General features: G+C 43.6%; 1 protein-coding gene across 3 annotated transcripts in view; it reads left to right on the top strand.

Moving 5' to 3' along the window:
* The window catches only part of NME5 (NME/NM23 family member 5), a 33,416-nt gene extending 15,359 nt beyond the window's left edge, over positions 1-18,057 (top strand). For 2 of the 3 annotated variants that reach the window (XM_080398495.1, XM_080398496.1), the window contains exons 6-8: positions 1,443-1,525; positions 2,191-2,312; positions 17,787-18,057. In XM_080398495.1, the coding sequence (XP_080254621.1) occupies positions 1,443-1,525; positions 2,191-2,312; positions 17,787-17,908 (327 nt within the window). In that variant the 3' untranslated portion in view covers positions 17,909-18,057. Of the gene's footprint in view, positions 1-1,442; positions 1,526-2,190; positions 2,313-3,453; positions 7,536-17,786 lie in introns of those variants that run through there. The other variant, XM_080398494.1, reaches the window with a different exon arrangement.
* Positions 18,058-18,363: the final 306 nt, after the last annotated feature.

Below are 18,363 nucleotides of genomic sequence, written 5' to 3' on the forward strand. Positions count from 1 at the left end.
TGTTTTGGCTTCCAATTAATCTCTGCATTCAAAGCACAATTTTCTAGCCAGTTATGTGGTAACTACTAGTAACTTGGAGATTGTATTTTCCTTCCTTTTTTGTAAGAAAACTATATCAAGCGGTGTCAATAGCTTTACTAAAATAAAACCATGATATTTGCTCATTCTTCTCTGTCCATAATATCTGTGACCTTGTAACAGAATGAAAATAATACTGATTTCATAATAATTTTTTTCAGAAATATATGTTGACTATTGCTTTTCAGTTTGTTATCTCCTAGGTGGCTTACAGGGAGATTGATGGAATGTTTGTTTTTTTTCCTAGTATCCTTCCAGGAACTGAAGTTAGGGTAATTTGGCTCTCCCCGCCTCCCCACCTTTTTTTTTTTTTTTTAAGATGGCATCAGAAACTGTCTACTCAGAAATACTTGGTAGCAGTACAGAGGTTGTCTCAGCCAATTTCCTAAGTAACACACGATAAATATAATGAGGCTCAAATGATATAAAAATTTTCTTTTTCCCCAAGTAGCCTTTCTAAGGGCTTTTGGGGTTTGGTTTTTTGTTTGTTTGTTTTCCATTTTTGTCTTGAGTTCTTACTGTTCTTCTGCTATTGCTGACTAACCTGTGAGGACTGTCATACTGCTCTGCTTGCTGCCTCTTCCTTTGCAAACAATCTTTTCGTACCTGGTAATAAAAGGAGAGTGTTGCTTACTTTACTGGTCTACTATTCTATCAGTTCTTTCACTTCACAGTGTGGTATGAAGTTTGTTGTACTTACATTCCAGAAACTAATTGTCAACAGCCTTGTGAAGTAAATAAGGATGTGTTAAAACCTTCTTTTTACAAGTGGAAAAATTGAGGCAAAGGATTAATTTGCCTAAGGCCAGGCTGAGACATTGGCAGATGAAATTAGGACTCAAGGCGTTCCCACCTCCCACATTCTTACTTAAGTACAATATGCTGGGAAACTTACAAGATGAATTTCAGAAAGTAACCATGTTCTGTTCTTAAGTTTTAGGTATTATAAGGTGATTTCAGTGCAGAAGACTGGCACTTTTAATGAAAGATTACTAGATAAAGTATTTGTAAGTGTTGTCAGTAGTAATATTTCATTAAACAGTTTCATGCGTATTGTAGAACCTTGTTCCAAAACAGAGCTGACCAGATTATTTGAAGTATGGCTCAAATGTTCTTACACATACTTAAAGATAGATGTTGCCAGGAAAAGTTGTCTTCTAAGGGTCATTGTGAGTTGTTCAAAAGAATAACAATTTAGAAGATTTTAAAACATGTTATTTGTATGTCCTTTTCTTTTGAAAGGTTTTGAAGCATGGTAGGAGAGTGTCAGTATTGGAGGTTTCAAATAATGCTTTTAATATTCTCCCATACACTGAACAGAAGACAACAGAAAACTGAAAACTTTTGGGTGTTTTGTTCCACAGATTTGGCTTGCTGACTGGCTGATTGAACACAACCCTAATAAACCTAGGCTGCAACATCAGGTGGCTGAGGAAGAGCATCAGGGGTGAGAGCTCCCTGGAAACCATCTCAAGCATTCCAAGTTCCAGATATATATTGTCATTTGCAATGTATCCCTTGGCTATGTAATCAATATTACCTGAAGTGAATGTTATTGTCATAACTGCCTGCATCTTCATGGGATAAATAACCTTATACTTAACAAGAATGTAATAATTCTAGTAGCTTTTCTATTGACAAAGTGAATATAGAATTCCATGACAAATTTGTGGTGTCAGATGATTAGAAAAAGACAAAATTCTCCACAGGTGTGACTTAACTGCTCTTTTCCTCATTTATCTTGGTTTGGCTGTCTGAGGAGAGCACAATTACACCCGTGCAGATTCCCAAATGACATACAGCTGGCCTGTGCTTTGTGAAACTGAGTTGTGTTTCAGCATTTTTTTAGCAGACACTAATTCCATTATGAGGGGAAGTACTTGGAAGTAACTTAAAAAACAATTACTGGAGGCATATTAGCAACTTTAGAATTTTAATTGCTGAGTACTGCACTGAGCCAAAGTTGCTCTTAAAGGTGATTCACTTGAGCCTGAGGTATTATGTCAGAATGTAATTTGAAGGACTTACTTGAAAGTACATTGAATGTACCATTCCTGTCTCGGTGGCGAAAGGCACAGTGATTATAAATCAGTCTTTGATTTCCATTTGCAGTCACAGGAAGGTGTGTATTAGTCAAGGGCTAATGCCGTCTTCCAGCATTTGTCTGAAAGAAAGCTGCTCAACTGGAACAGCTCACCTTAAGGGTGTTTTCTGTGTCCTCCTGCTCATAAAAGGTATGCTGATTTCTGTTGTTCTCCTTGTATTGTTGTTTACCTTTGAACTTTAATATGTTCTATTTGAGAATTTCAAGAGAAAGAGTTACGGGCTGTGCTATTCAACTGACAATGGGTTAATTCTGCACTATTACCTTTTCTAAAGTAACTGGACTGGTTTTGGGGTGTGTGTGGCTTTTTAATTCTCTTCAAAGAGCTGTACTTGAGCTGTTAACTTCGAGCTTTTTATTTTATGGTTTGAGTGGCTAGGATAGAGAAAACAATGTAATTTTCACAACTGAAATATTAGTATGCTTGACTCATACTAAACAAACCAGCAGTTTTGTAATTTCTTTCATGAAAAAACTTGTTCCCCCAACTTGAGTAATTACCAGAAACATAAGTCATTTGTCTCTAACATTAAACTTTATTTAAGCTAATTGTTTATCTTCTCAGTGAATTAAACCACTATTGCCAGCCCATGGAATAAATATTTAGAAAACTGGTTCCTACAGTACTGAGACCTAAAAGTCTTGATACTTTTAGGATAAGAAAAAAAAAAGGGGGGGGGGGGAAGAAGGCCAAACCCTCAAATATGAAGAAAAAAAATAATGAGGTGGTTAGAAATATGGTGAACAGATCTGGTTTAAAGATAATTTACTTTGCCTATAATTACTGTCCCCATATGTGTCTGAATACTCCAATTACAGGACAGTTGTGCTTTGTGGTTTCCTGTAAGCCAAACCAAAAAATTTTTTGGGTTTTTTTTTTTTTTGAGATGCCATAAACTAAACCTGGTGAATTCTCAAGACACTCTTCTGTATTTTTGTTAGTTACTATGGTATTTGATTACTTATTTTGATGTGATACTGCTTGACAACAAATACCTCCTTTACTGTTGCTGCTGGAGTTTTCAGTTTTGCTTTTGTGGCAGACCTGTGTTATATTGTATCTATAGAAAGTCATAAATTCCATAGAGAGTATGTGGGCCCTTACCAGGAGGGGTAGGAGAAAGGGCAAAAGCAACTGATGTTGTAAATGTTACCTTTATAACCCATGCAATATCAAGTTTGTCATTTGAGTCTGTCTGTCATGGATTTATTCTCTAATATTAGAGCTGACACCCTCAGCTGTGACTTGTGTTCACTTCCATTTTTCCAAGGGGAAGGTAGAAAGAGAGAAGATGCCTTCATCCCTTGGGTGCCATCCTGACTCACTGTATCTGTACACTGAGGACAAGTATTGATCCAGCAAATATCACAGTTGAGATCCTGAGGAACTTGCATTTATAAGTAAGGTGTGGGCAGAAGATCAGTCCCGGGAATGTAAAATGGACAGCCAGCCTGGTCCCCTGGGGGAGCTGTGACACCACAGGAGAGGCCGTTGGAGGACATGCTGCTCACGCCTCTTTTGGTCTTTAGGCTTTTATTTGGCCAAGAGTGATATAGGCTTGGCCAGTGTTATAAATCCATATCACGAAACGTGTAGCTTTGGAAAAAACAGATGAACTGAAAGACGTCTTAGTATTTGGTGTCAGCAAGGTAAGCTGTTCTCTGTGGGAGCAAGTGACGTGTCTTTTCACTCTGTCGAGTCAAAATAATTACCTTGCCTATTGAGTTTTATTGTGTATTTTTAACTTTGAGGGAGTTCATTTTAGTTTTACTGCCCAAGTACTGGAATAGAGCTATGTCCATAAAACCAGCAGTTCAGTCTGTTTCCCATAATTCCATTTTTTTTAACAGACTTTCTCCTGGAACTTTGCTTATCATATGCTTGCTATCACCTGCACTGGAAGTTATTCTTGGAATTATACAGATCGAAGTCTGAAGTATATGATTGTTCAGCCTTCCTGTCTCATAAGGAATTTATTATCTTTAAGAGCAGTTAAAATGCCAGGAACTTTGAACATACTTTAAAGATGGCAGAAACCTCAGTCACAGCCAGTTTCCCAATGTCTACATAAGTCAGAGCATTCCAGCATGCTGAGCTTCAGAAATGAGTCACTACTCAGAGCTTAGGACTTATATTCAGCAACTTTTAAGAAAAAACCCAAAACCTGTTACATGGAAATTTGCAGACCCTCATCTTTGTCATGTGGGAAGAGGGGATTTGTCTTCATTCAAGCTGTTAATTATGACTGCCCTTTAAACAACAGTTGTCTAAGCAAAACTGATACGTTGTTGATAAACTGATGGACGTTTCTCTCATGGTGATATATGAAGCGAAGGAGAGACTCAAACTCTTTCTTTTTTCAGTGCCATGTTAGAATGATGAAAGATATCATCCCAAGATGATGAAGGAAGGGTCATCATTAATTTTAATTTGTCAGAGCAATCAAATCAAGATAATCTGTGTTATGCTGGACAGAAAATATTGGGGGTTTTTGACACTACCCAACAACAGTGTATCGTCTGAAAATAGTGTTCCTTTTGAATTTCCTTTAAAAATAAAAATCTGAAGAGGAATTTTTGAATGTTGTTGAGGAGAGAGACTCTTTGCACATCATAAAAAGGTGACTTGCAATTGCTTTTGCTTTGCAGCACTATTGCCTTTCGCATGCCAACCAGTAGATTTTGGTTTTTTTCCCTAGGTCTAGAAATAGGGTTTCAGTCCTCTTTACTGATTACCTGCTGCTTTGCTTTACTTAAGCAGACTTGGCTCAAACCACCATGGCAATGTTGCAAGGACTGTCACAGGAAATAGGTACTTTCTTGGTCTGCTGTTAGTGGAATGGGAAAACCTGCTATCTTTTGGACAGTCAATCAAGAGCAGCTGCCTACACCTAGAAGTATTCCGTAGTCTGGGTGAGCTTCTCTGGGTGTGGAGTGTGTCAGCAGCATGACTGATGTGTTCAGCCTCCTTGGGAGGATGCCTGTCAAATTATTGTTATGCTGCCTCCTGCCAAGCGATCATGGAGATGCTGCCATAAGCTCTGGGGAGAGCCTATTGTTGGTCTTCTGAGCCAGAAATGAGGCATTGTTGTAAGGCAAAGCAGCTGGTGGGAGAAGAAGGCAGCTTGCAGACAAGTGGGTGAATGATACTCTAATAATGATAACACTGAAGGATTAAGAATTCTTTTCAGTTTACTGCTTGTGAGTGTTTTACAGCTGAGGGAGGTGATGCTTTCATACAAAGTACTTCATGTAGTGCCTTGCTGGGTATGCTTATGTTTGTCTTTCATGTCATCATATTTTATCCCCTGAGAACACCTGACTGACTCATTCTTGCTTAGCTGTGGTACTATTCTGAAGCATGACTACATAAAAAACCCGCACAAAACAAAAAAACCCCAAGACACTAGTACCATATGTTTACCATCATGTATATAGTATTCTTACCTGGGATCTCCAAGTCAGCCTGGATGGATCCTCTGTATTAGCAGAGAGAATTGTGAAAGGCAGTTGGGTGCTGTCTGTCAGGTCCAGACTGCTTGGGTGAGGAATCCTATATGAACTCACCCTAAATCCCAGGGAATTTTTATGTGCAAGAACCTAACTTGGCTCTAAATACTCTTGGGTTTAGTAAACTACCCTGCAAACCACACATGCTTCTTTATAATATATTTATAGCCAACGCCTAAGCTCTCGTTTCCTTGCAAGGGGGCAGTTGTTTTTTCTTATGTTTCCAGAATCTGCACGGATTGTCAGGTTGGGAAATTCTGCACTTCCCAAAACAACATCTTATTGCTATGCTGGCTATCAGTTCTTATCTCTTTTAGGTGTTGTAAAGCTTTCCCTTACTGGGTGGCATTCCTGCTGCAGTGTGAATGATGGCAATGTTTTGTACATCTTTAGTTTTGTGTTCAGACCTCATCTCTCTATGTGAGAAAATTCCCAGGAGTATTTAACGTACGCGTGCGGATAAATCTCCTGCATGCCTCATAAAGTACTTTACTACGGGCCAATATAAAGCAGTCATTACAGGGCAATGTTTAAACTTCTGAGATTAACACAGTCTCTCAATTGCACTTATTTTTATAATGTGTAATTTAGCAACTGAACCATGAAAAGTTACGGCATAGCAAGGTCTTCTTAAAAACAGTGGTTCCAACTGTGCTTTCAGTTTGCTTCATTGTAAATCCGGAGCAATTCTGTTCTCTTAGTTAAAAGAAGGAAGGAAAATCAGATCATTTCTGGGAGCTACTCAGCTGGTATGTTATATGGAAGTCTGAAATGTATTGTCAGATGCTGGCATGGCACATCCTCCGCTCCTATTGAAAGTGAAGAGTCTGTGCCAGTTTTCTCTGGAGCCAGACTTGGACAATGCTGTTTTCTGCATGCCGGCCACTGGCCATTGTGCTAAGGGAGTTGTGCAATGGTATTTTTGCCAGGATGAGGACAGCTTGATCGAGCCTCTGTTTGAAAACCAGATGCTTTTTTCTGTGGCCACCATACATCTAGATAACCATGAGCTCACTCCCTGCTACTTACCACTTCCAACTAAAATATTCTGTGAGGCTATTCCAGAACACTTTTTTTTTCTTCTTCAGAGGTCTTCCATGTAAATATACTGAATTGACCCGCAAAGTTTTGACCATGACTGTCTTTGTTTTGCAAAGTTCTCTTGTAAACAGGCACCATGCTGGCTTCCCTGAATAGCACCATCAGTGCAACTGAATGGGAGCAACAAAGGCATAGGAAATGAAATGTCCATTCAATTCCCTATTCATGTAAGTGATAGTTTATCATACTGATTATTAGCTTCATGTAGTTAGGATCTGTGATGGTTCTTAAGCCTTTTATTGCTTTTTTTTTTTTTTTAATGAACTATAACAAAACATTGCCTCACCTGAGCACTGACTCAGTGTCCAGGCATTCTCCAAACTTAGTGTTGCAATTGCTAGTAATTCGTCATTACCTATAGCAAAGAATGTCACCACACTACAAAGCAGCCATGATGTATCTTTATTAGTTGCTCATTCTCTCTGGAAAATGTTCCTTTTTAAGACTCCATGGGATTCCTGGAATGAACAATTTTAACTAATCCATAAACATAGCTTCCTTATATACCTAGTTTCTTTGTAACATCTCTCTTCAGTAGATGAGGCAATGCTGTAGAAACGAACTAGCAGTACACGCACGGTCCAAATGTGAAGGTCAGAGATGGAGAAGTGAAATGAGTCTCCTTGGGTCATCCTTTGGGGCAGCTGCAGGATCAAGAATAAACCCCATCTCTCTTTAGTTTGAAAGTTTTCACAAATCTGACAGATTTGTGTCACATCAGTTAAGCAGTATATCTCTTTAACTACAAGCAGGCATTTTTTTTTTTTATTGAAGAGACTTGGCACCATGTAATCTGTATCCCAATCTAATGTCGTCTGAGATAATGTGGAAGAAGTCTCTTCATTGTCTTTTTTGGAGCATAATGCAAGTTGAGGCTCCTGGACTCTTAATTCAGGCTTGTCCATCAGTCCTGTGTGTGCCTAACATCTCAATTTTCCCATCTGAATGTGGGCTAATATTTATGTGATCATCCAATACCTACCAGTCCTCGAGGTTGAACGGTCCATTTCTTGGAGCATTACAGCTTATGCACCTATTGCCTGCACTAGACTTCGGAGTGGAAAGATGGGTAATCACAAGCAGATGGTTACTGCATATGCACTGCTGGGATCCGTACGTTTAAGTACCTACTTTTACATTGGAATTGGGTGTTTAACACCTGTGTTCTCAAGGTTTGCCAGTCATTTGGTACTTGGATCATTTGGCATATCACGTTTCGACACGTTTCTGGGGAGGCAGTGACTGTTACCTGAGTATGTATGGAGAATTTCTCTGTGCGTGGTATGATGTTTTAATGAAGAAAGCTGCTATTGCTGTAGTAATGCCTGTTACAAGCCTGTTAATGATATTTGGACTTCCTAAATCAGTGATCAGAAATTAGTGGCCAGTTGTCTTTCAGTCCAGCCAAGGCTTATTTTTAAAAATAACATATACCGCAGAATAACCTTAAAGAATTGGTTGTTCTAACATCTTGTAAGAATGTCTTACAGCAAATGTAACGGTGGTATTTTAGCCTGTCTCTTGCTAAGGCATTGCAGTAACAATTACATGTAACTTCAGTTTAGTGGGAATAAATTGAAGCCAAAACAACATTTTTAACTGGAAATAGTAATAAGAAAACATTTATGTAACACAGCTTTGGGAGAAGGAAACTGGAGAGCTGTAATAGAGAGTGAGAAGTCATGTTTCAGCTGTGGAAGTGAAAATGAGCAGAGCCAATGTAGTTCTGATGTCATGTCTGCACGTGTTGAACCAGTAGGTTTGGAACGTAGCTCTGAGGCTGGAGTAATTCTGCTCCAGCGATAGAGGAGCCTGTGACTGGGAGGACCCACGGTTCTCTGCTCTAGCAGCATCTCCAACTGTTTAGTTTTCTGTTCTGTGTTGCTGTACAGCCACTAAAGTCAATGATCCAAGTGGAAACCACAGCATGTTCACTTACACTGCCTTTTGTAGACATGAAACAAAACGAACAGGTAGAGACACGGCCAAGTGAGGACAGGCGTGTTCCCCCCTCTGCAAACTCTGCTTCGGCTGCCTGTGTCCTCCTCTGTTCCTACAACACTGAAATAAAATGTTTCCCTATGCCCCCACCTTGCATGTGTTCTTGCTGAACTCTGCTCAGCTCAGGACACTACACAGGTGTGTGTAGGCAGGATCTGACCCCTGCAGAGAGAGCAAGGACTGACGGACAATTAAACTTTCTAGCTTTGTTTTCCCCCCTGTAATTGCTGCCTTTTTTTTTTTTTTTTTTTGAGGGGTGGGGGTGGTGGTGGGTACAAAGAGTTGGTGTGACTGATGTAAGGGAAAAGGTGTAAGGTAATGTATATTTTGAACTGAAATGAACAGTTTTTATGTGTACTTTTATGGATTCCCTGCAGAAGACACTGTTGGGCCATGTCCTTGGGTCCTATAATCTGGTGTAATTCTACTGAGGTGAACGCTATTGTGTCAGTTTGGGTATGCCCTGAGCACATAATGCCCTGACAGTATAAAATGGCAGCTTTTGACTTTCATTGCCTTGTACTGACGAGAAATTGGATCTTTATTTATCTATCCCATTCCCATGAAAATCAATTGTTTCGTTGTCACCTAGTATTAACTTACAGTTCTGCTACAGGTTGTATTCCCTATGGCTGAGAAAGTTTAAGCACAGAAAAATTCTCAGAAGTCGCGATTCATATGTGCCAATCCACCTGGACACGTGAAAAGCGGTACCTGGTGCCGGCTGGGTTTTACATAAATATCATGTCTTTCATGCGCACACGTGTGTAACGTTGTTTCTGCTCACAGTAGTTGTAGGATTTGCACACTGGTCCAGAAGTGACAGGCTGCTGATGGGACTCTGTTTAATCTTTAGAGGAAAAAATTGTCTTCTAAAAGTTTCATCTTACCTCGGTATATAACGCAAGGGAAATGTGTTGAGGCATGCCCTTTTCAGTTTGCTTTCAACAAAAATGGGAATTCTTTAGTTAAGTACAAAAAATGAAAATTTCCTTCTTTTCCTTCCTCTCAAGTATGTTTAGGTAACTGAAGCACATTCACACTTGGAGAGATGGGCCTGTTTTGCAAGGGAAAATCAAAACATTCCAGTGCAGCTAATATTGCAGCTCCTCTGGTGTCTTAAGTTCAGGCCACAGCAGGGGGTGCAGACACCTAAGGGGAATGCAGTAACTTTCTGGATCTTTTCTTTGGAAGAAATAATCAGATGAGTCACAATTAACCCATTCAGCTAAATTAGTAAGGCTCTAAGATGAGAGAAGAGATGGGGAGTCTTTTAAGTGAAGTTGCAGTGCAGAGAGGCTGCCTTGGGGTAGTCTAAGTCTCGACACAGACTGGGCAGTCCTGTCCTTGCCATCAGTGCTGTTCTACTTGACTTTCCTTTGTGGAAATCGATTTGTTGGCATCGCGCTCTAGTTTCAAAGAGTTATTGCTTTCTTGAGCGACTGAAAGTACAGAGACAATGTCCTGAGAAGGTACCTAGACCCTCATTTTGGAGGACATGTGCTGCCCCCCACATCAAGGGGTCTATGCCCATGAGAATGGCTGACGGCACGTTTTATTCTGGCCTTGGCTTTTCCTGATTTCTGTACCAGCTAGCCGACTTGCCCGCCTCACCGTAAGTTTACTTGACTGCCCACTGCAGTGGATGGGGCATTTTTCCTTGGCTGAAACCCTTTGAAAACAGATTCCAAGCCTGGGTGGTTTCTTTTTTGTTGTTTGGGGTTTTTTTCTGTTGAAGTAGTTACACTTGGTTTCTGAATTAAATTGAGCCATCTCTTACCTGTAGGCTGTGCTTCTGGCTTATGCCTTCTCGTTCTAATCGTTTGTCCTGCAGAAGAGAAGGGTGGTTTTTTTCTTGCATCCCTTCAGGCCCAATCAATACATAATCTTTGTCATTGCAGGAAGCATAGATTTTCTTCCTTTCTTACAGCCTTCTTTTGTATGTATTTCCCTGAGATACCCAAGCCTGATGTAACGATCTTGCTCTGCCACAGCAACGGGTTTGGTCCAGTGCCCCGTGTCGTGTACTGCACTGCTCCCTAGGAACAAAGGGCTCTCCAGGGCAAGTGTCAGTATGTAGGCACAAAATGTTTTGTTCCTTTTACATGATTAATGTGGAAGAAGGGTTTTTAAGTATACTGGTATGTGTAGGATCCTGAACAAGTACTTAAAAAAAATTAGTGGAAATAAACATAGCTGATAGCAGCAAAGTAATATGAAGACACATACCACTGCCGAAATGGTTTGCATCTGGTTTTCTCCACCATCCTGTGTGACAGAGCCTGGAAAGCACATTGTCTGCTCCTCCAGACCATCAGCCAGGGAGTCAAATGTGTTGCTTGTGATGTTTTGAGATGATAGGAGATCAAGGCCAGATCCGAGGGTGTTAGAGTCCTCTGACAGCCTAAAAGGGACAAAATTGTATTTGTGAGGAGGCTGTCCAACCTCTCCACAGTCCAGAGATGTTTCCAGGTGACCTCTCGGTGTTCCCAGAACCTTATTACTGGTGGGGCAGATGAGTGAGAAGCCAGGGTTGGGTAGCTTCAAGCCTTTGGCCCGCTGTGATCTTTTCTTGCCTCGCAGCAAGCATGTTCTGAAATCTCGAAGTGAGAATTCAGGCTGCTGCGATTCTGTCAGCAGCTGCATTACTCTCCTTTCCTCCAGCTGTTTGCATATTTGCAGTGGTATTATTTGCATGTCAGGCACTGCAGGCCTAGGGTGAAGTTAGTCAGAAATTGCTTTCTGCTAGAAACAGTTACCTCTTACAAATTTTTTTTTTTTAAAAAATATTAATGGGTGTCAAGAAATGCTGGATGTTTAGGAAAAGATACATGAAAAACCCCCTTGAAATGTAAAAACTGCACAGCTACCTGATCTGTGCAACCTGGAGTTTTTCTTAAATATAAATACTACTGATGGCACTTCAGTGGAAGAACGCTTTGTACTTGGTCACGGTGTGGCTTGCAGTGGAAAGCACGCCATAGCAGCAGCCGTCGGGACCAGAAAGTGCTGTCTTATCAGCTGGGCTGTCATTAGGAAGTGAGGACTATTTATAACCCAGATGAAATCCCCGGAGCATTTGTTCCTCAAGGACTGGTGGGCGGATTAGCAGTCAGACCTCTGAGGAACAGGCTGAAAGCTGATGTGTCCGTGGTGGTAGGGACGCAGTTGGCATTAGGAGGAAGACTAGCACTTGTAAACGTTTTTTAAGGATTTTTGTTGTTTGTTACCATTAGACCTTTGGTTTCACTTATTTAGCTGTCTTGGGAATCCATGTCTTTCAGCAAGCAGGGAGGTGTGTGTGTGTCTTCCCTGGTATCTCAGAAAATGAGGATGTCTTTGGTCCCTTGCAGAAGCAGCTGTGCACTGGTGGGATGGGTGAGCTGGAGGTCTCATGTCCCGTTGCTTGCTGCCTGTCTCTAGCAGCTGAGTGCTTGTGGAGGAGCCCCTCGATCATCAGATAGCCACCGAGTGATGATTGATGGACCTTCACTTGACAGAGCAGAGGACAATGCTGGGCTAAACCTGGGGAGCAGACCTGCCACCATGGCTCTTCTCCCTTTGCTTTCCTGACCTTTGCAATGGTGACAAACTGCTGCTGAACGTAGCTCCCGCAGGGCCCATCTCTCTGGCAAGTCTCCTTGTGCCCTGTAAGCACTGATCTGCTTGTCTTGGCAGTGCTCTGCTGCTTTTTGTTTTCATTTTTCCAGCCTCTGGGCCTAAACTTTTATTTTTTAAATTTTTTATTTTTATCCATCACCATGTGGCTGTGAAAAAAGAAGTGTCCTGGGGTGAAGAGGTCTGTGTGAAAAGCTGCCTGTCGTTCAAAACACAGGCCAGAGTGGCGTGGATTCCAGGGAGTAGCACCTGAAGGACAACTCTGTTATTCCATGACCGTTGATAAGTTTTTCCCAAAAGCCGGTAATCTCCAAGGAAGAAATGGTCTGTCTGGGAAAATAAAGCAAGATACGTAAATTGCTTTAATGGGATGCTCTAATGCGTTTATATCTCCTTGAAAGGAAGTTAAGCCACGTGCACAAGGTGACAGATGAGTTTATTTTCACATGTGGATTTAATAGCCTACCAAGATGTAACTGCGTTTTTGGTGCTAGAAAGAGTCTCCAGGAAAACAGTTCCCTGGGGTGCGGTCAGTGTCCGCTGCCAGCCGAATTTCCGGGGAATGAGTTGGAGGGTTTTTGTCAGTGCTGAGCTCGGTTGTGAGGCAGGGTGCTTAATATCATACTGAACAAATCACGGTGTGTGGAAATTAATTACATCTTCACAGAACAGAGAGTAGAGGCGCCTCTAAGACCATCTGGGGTTTAAAACTCAGAGTTGGAAGGAGCTGACTGCCGCTCGGTTCTCTTCATAGCAGTATTTTTTTACTTTTCACAAATATTTATTTGATCGTAGTTGTAATTAAACTTGTGCTCAAAACGTACAAAACGAAGCACGCTGTACTTGGTTTTACATGAAATCTGAGATCCTTTTCACTGAAGCAGAACAGTGGCAAATCCTTGGCCACACCAGCCCCCTTTGGAAAGGGAGATAACCTAAAATAATCTAAATAAGACTCCCCCGCCAATACAGTGCTTGCTAGGTTAAAGCACAGGAAATTGTGAATTTTGGGCTCCATCCTGTTTGACCATTTACACTATCTCCTTATCAATGTACCTGGCCTGGCCCTGGGAGATTGGATGGTGTCTGGATACAAGAGGTACAATTTAGTGCTCCCAGCTGCTTGAAAGGGACCGGACAGTGATTTGTGACTTCTCTGGCGATCGGTGAGATAAAGCTCTGCAGCGGGGATGTCTTCTGCCCTGCCGCTAAGCCTGGCCAGAGCCAGCCCCGGCTCCTTGTGCACACCTTGGAGCTGAGTGACGGCTGTGACTGATGGCTCCCAAATTCTGGGCTGTCTCAAATCCAGATTCAAGTCTCCCAGCCTGTAGTAGGATCGGTGTGTGTGTGTGTGTGTGCAGATGAAGTTTGGGGTTTTTTTTGCTATGGTCAAAATTATATAGATGTTTGGCAGGGGATTTAAATAGTAGGCTGTTTGGTAAAACAGAGGCCGAGGCTGCTACCTGAGATGGTAAGCCCTGGCAGCCTGCAGGGGGAAAGCCCATGGGACAAGAAAGAACCAGGAGGATAAAACAGTCCAAGCTGGGAGGTACAACTATGTTTGCCCTGGCATGAGCCTTATTAACTTAAGCACATCAAAACGTAAATGTAGCTGTTTTACTCCTGGACCCAAGCTGGTTCAAGCAAAGCCACCCAAGAGTCTCTTCCCAGTGCTCCGCGGCCAGGAGAGATGTCCCCCAGAGCCACGTCTGCAGCCTGCCGTGGGCTGGGATTGCCTGCTCTCCACACACCTGCAGTGCTGCTGCAGTGCTGGGAATGCTCGGCACCTGGGGAGGTATTTGGGACTGAGTTAATTTAATTATTCCCTTGCTTATGGCCTTTGAAATCCACTTAAGTGATAGGGAGGAGGTGCCTTGTCCCTATCATAGCTGATGGCAGCTGTCCAGCAGAAGTCTCTGCCTGTCAGGAGTGGGAGTGGAGAGCTGCATCAGAGTAGTTTAGCTTCAAGGCACTGGCCAAAAGGGAGAGAAATAGAAATTACAGTGTTCAAAGCTGCCAGCTATAATCTTGATGGATGAGCCCCTAGAAGTGTCAGGCCAGGAGCCAGAGTGTTGTGACTGAGAAAAGTCTGTGGAATTGGGAACAAACGTGAAAACAGTTTCCTCACCCTTGCCTGTGTCAAACTGAACTGTCAGGCTTTACCTAAATAAATGACAAGAGTCCCACCAACTTCGCAACCCACCGTTTCAGACCACCTAACTCGTCACAGCACAGTTTTGGGTGCTGGCAGTGGGCTCGACGGTGGGCCGTGGAGCGCAGCCGCTGTCCTGTGCAGAAGAGCTTCCAACCAGCAAACTCAGTCCATGCATGGCCCGGGCTTGAGCCCAAGTGGGGGTAACGCTTGTGCCTCTCCCTACTGTTTTACAGTCTTTCCACTGACCTCGTCATTATCATCTTTTATGGCATCTCATGAGCTATTGAAAGCATCAGAGGAGGAAATTAAGGGCCGTATACTGTCCAGGCTCTGTGGTCGCATGTCCCCTGACGAGCTATTCTCTCCTGGCTGTGCCCACAAGTGGCTTCCATTTAATGTTGCATGGGATACTCACGGAAGAGTAGAGAGAGGAAAGAAAAGTGAAGTTGAAATACTATGTGAGATCTCCCTCCCTATTTCCAGTCACGTTCTTCTGCTTGTAACCCTCCACACTCCCCTTCCACGGCAGATTTATACTCAATGCCTTTCATTTTCTGGCCATCCCACACAATGGCTCTTCTTCTTTACCTCCCAGCTGCATTCGGTGAACATTTTGTAGCTGTGGTCATCAGTCTCTGCTCCCTGCTGCACTTGGAGTTACCACTGACTCACTTTCCTTTCTCCTCTCTGTTTCAGACCCTCTGGAATGGATGAGTTTGAGTCCAAGACCTGATATCGGCTTTAAACAGGGTGTTTTCTAAACTCCAGAAGTGTTTGGACTGAGGGTGCTTTGGCTGTCACCTCTGTGCCTTCATCATAGTTTAGTTAGGTTATGTGTCATCTTTCTTGCTCATAAATTATGGGCCAGTGTGTGTTGGAGGAAGGGAGAGTGGGATGGGAGAGGGGAAGAGGAGGAACGAATTTATTTTGAAAGTACATTGCAAGTTAGGTCTATTTGATTTTCTCTAATCCATCAATCTTCTGTTATATTGCTCATCTCCTTGGGGCTTGTTTGAAAAGGGGGAATTTACTGCACTGTAAGCCAGGGCAGTGATTTGCAAAGTGGGGGGCATGGAATGTATCCTAGGAGAGAGCAAGGAACCAGAAAAAGAGGTAGGGGAGCTTGTGAATTCCTCTGCAGAGGTGTAGATCTGCCGTACGGTACCCACTCCCCACCCAGCCACCTGTGGGGGGCATCTTTGGAGGGACCAACCTGCTTCATCCACATCTCTCGTACACCATCACATGGGGCCATACCAGCAGCCAGTAAGGACCAGCGGGTGGGCAATCAATTCACACCCTGGCTCTTTGTACACCTCTTTTTCTTTGGAGTAACCCTTGGATAAGGGACTTTCCCAGTGGACCTGTGCATGTTGATCAGGCCTCCTGGATGGATTTGTACTGCGCATGCAGCATTCCACGGGGAATGTGGGCTTGTCTGCTCCAGTCAGGGGGAGCAGATGCAACACATCCCAGTAGACAGTTATTGTAAGCGTTCTCACCAGCTGAGAAATGTTTGGGAAACACTTGTAACTCTTTTTCTCAGGTGTTGCAAAAAGGATTTGTTTTGTAAATAGTGAAGCTGTTAATTGCCTTGACTTTATTAACGGAGCTGAAAAGGTGTTAACAAGTTTCTGTTGCTCTGTGCTGGCAAGGAGCCACCACCAGGAGCTTTGTGGGGGAAGGTGGCAAAGTTGCTATGAAAGTACTTTGCTCTGTAGGGAAGAAAAAAAAAAATTAGGCACCAGTTTAGCCAAAGACTTGGGATAATGTGAATTTTGTAGGAGGGATTTAACTTGAATGGTCACGCAGTTCAGTCCTAGGGGATTTGCTTTCTGTTGAGCATTGCGGACCGGAGTGTCACTGGGAAGGTCTGAGCTGGAAGGGCTTCTAACGGTTGTTTTCCTCCTCTGCTTCTTTTAAGGCACAGGTAAAGGGAAGCTCCTGTATGCTCTGTGGGAAGCCCAGGTGCTTAGCAGCTTTGAAAATCAGGCTGGTGAGCTTTAGGGATCTAACTCAAGGTCCATGACTTCAAAACAATGTTGCTTAAGATTAGAGTCGAGGTTTCACAAGTCACTAACTTGTCACAGAGATCTTTCCTGTACACTCCAGCAAGCCACGGACACCCATATCCCCCATCTTTCCCTGAAAATCCTTGTCAATAAATCCTGCAGAAAGCATCACACAGATGCTTTTTCATCCTCCTCCATGGGCCTGGCACTAGCAGGGGCTAACCGGGAGCTGATTAAGGCACTTTAACTTTGTCATGCTAAGGCTTGGGTTTGCAAGTCGAAAAGGACCTGTGACTTGTTTTTTAAGACTTTAGGGAATTGCTGGCACTCGCTGGTTTCACTGCACCAGATGCAGCGTGACCGGGAATCTACGCTGCATATGAAAAGGTCACTTAACCCTGTTCAAGAGAGGAGATTCTAACACTTGTCAGCTTGAGTGATGGAGACTCTGCATGGAGAGCCATAATATTCATGTCAGAGAATTGCCAAGCCCATGCGGAAGTGTTGAAGATGGATGGCCTGGAGATACAGTCCTGACACTTTAATACGGGGGGAGGATACAGCACAAACATCTCATACAGAATTATAATCCATGAAAGGGCACTGGTGGCATAAATTAAAGGTAATCCACTAGGCAAGGCGTTTTTAACAGCTGAATGAAGCAGGCTGGGGTAAGGGAGGGCTGGTGGTGGGATGCAGCTGCGCTCGTGCAGCCAGAGCTGCTGGGGGGCATCGGGGGAGAGAGCAGCCCCCAGCTGGGGGGAGCAGGACAGCCACCTCCGTACTGCTTTGCAAAGACCATCTGTAGATCCTGCACTTTGTGAATTAAACTCGATTCTGGGCTCGCTGGTGGTCACTGTACAGTGCCGTGACCTGCTGAGGGGAAGGGGACTGGGACAGGTATTGCTTGCCGCCGTACCTCACCTCCGAGCACAAACATCCCTGCCAGCCTCGGGGGAGAGGCTGACGGTGATGAATCCTCTGTCAGATCCATCCTTGCACTCTCTTCTGGGAGGGGGAGCAACAGCATGGATCCGATTTCTGTGCTGGGTGACACCCTCTGCCCGTACTGGTGGGTCTGTGCCCGGACCGATGGGCACACCAGCCTGCCTCCGTGCGCTGGGGCTGCCCCAAGGGCACGTGGTCCACCCCGACGGATGGCAGGCTGGTGTGGCACATGCCTGAACTTTGCCTTTCCTCCACGCAGGGATGGAGCCGACCCAGCCAACACCACACATGGGGCTGTACCCGTGTTCCTGCCTGCAGGAAGCTTGTGGGCTCGGCTGGGGCTGTCACCGTGGTCTGAATATCCCAGCACTGATCTTCTGAGACCCTGTTAGCTGAGCAGGCACCTCTGACGTAAACCTGCCCTGGTCTGTGGTAACGCTATAGCTGGACTATGTTATTCCTTCCTTTAGATGTTTCCCTTTCTCATTAAAACTGGAATATAAACCAGACCTTTCCCGCAACCAAGGCACTGCCGGGCCGGTGGTGGTAAGCCTCTGCAAAGCCAGCAGCGATTTCGGGCCAGTTCCACAGCTGTCCCGCAGGTTCCCACTGCAGAGGTGACTCTGGCCCTGGCAATGGCTGGGCACCATGAACAGCACCTCTGGCACAGCTGGATGAATAGTGAACGCTGTACCACTTATCTAAAGGATGACGCACCTATGTTTAGTTAAAAGTCAGGAATTGTCCAAGGACCCTTATTGCCACACGACGGATGTACAGACCGCTAAGTCCTTGGGTTGGTTGTCTTTAGAAGGGACATTTGGTCTTAGATTCCT

This window comes from Falco punctatus, assembly GCF_963210335.1.
Source record: "Falco punctatus genome assembly, chromosome: 8".
Classification (NCBI taxonomy): Eukaryota; Metazoa; Chordata; class Aves; order Falconiformes; family Falconidae; genus Falco; species Falco punctatus.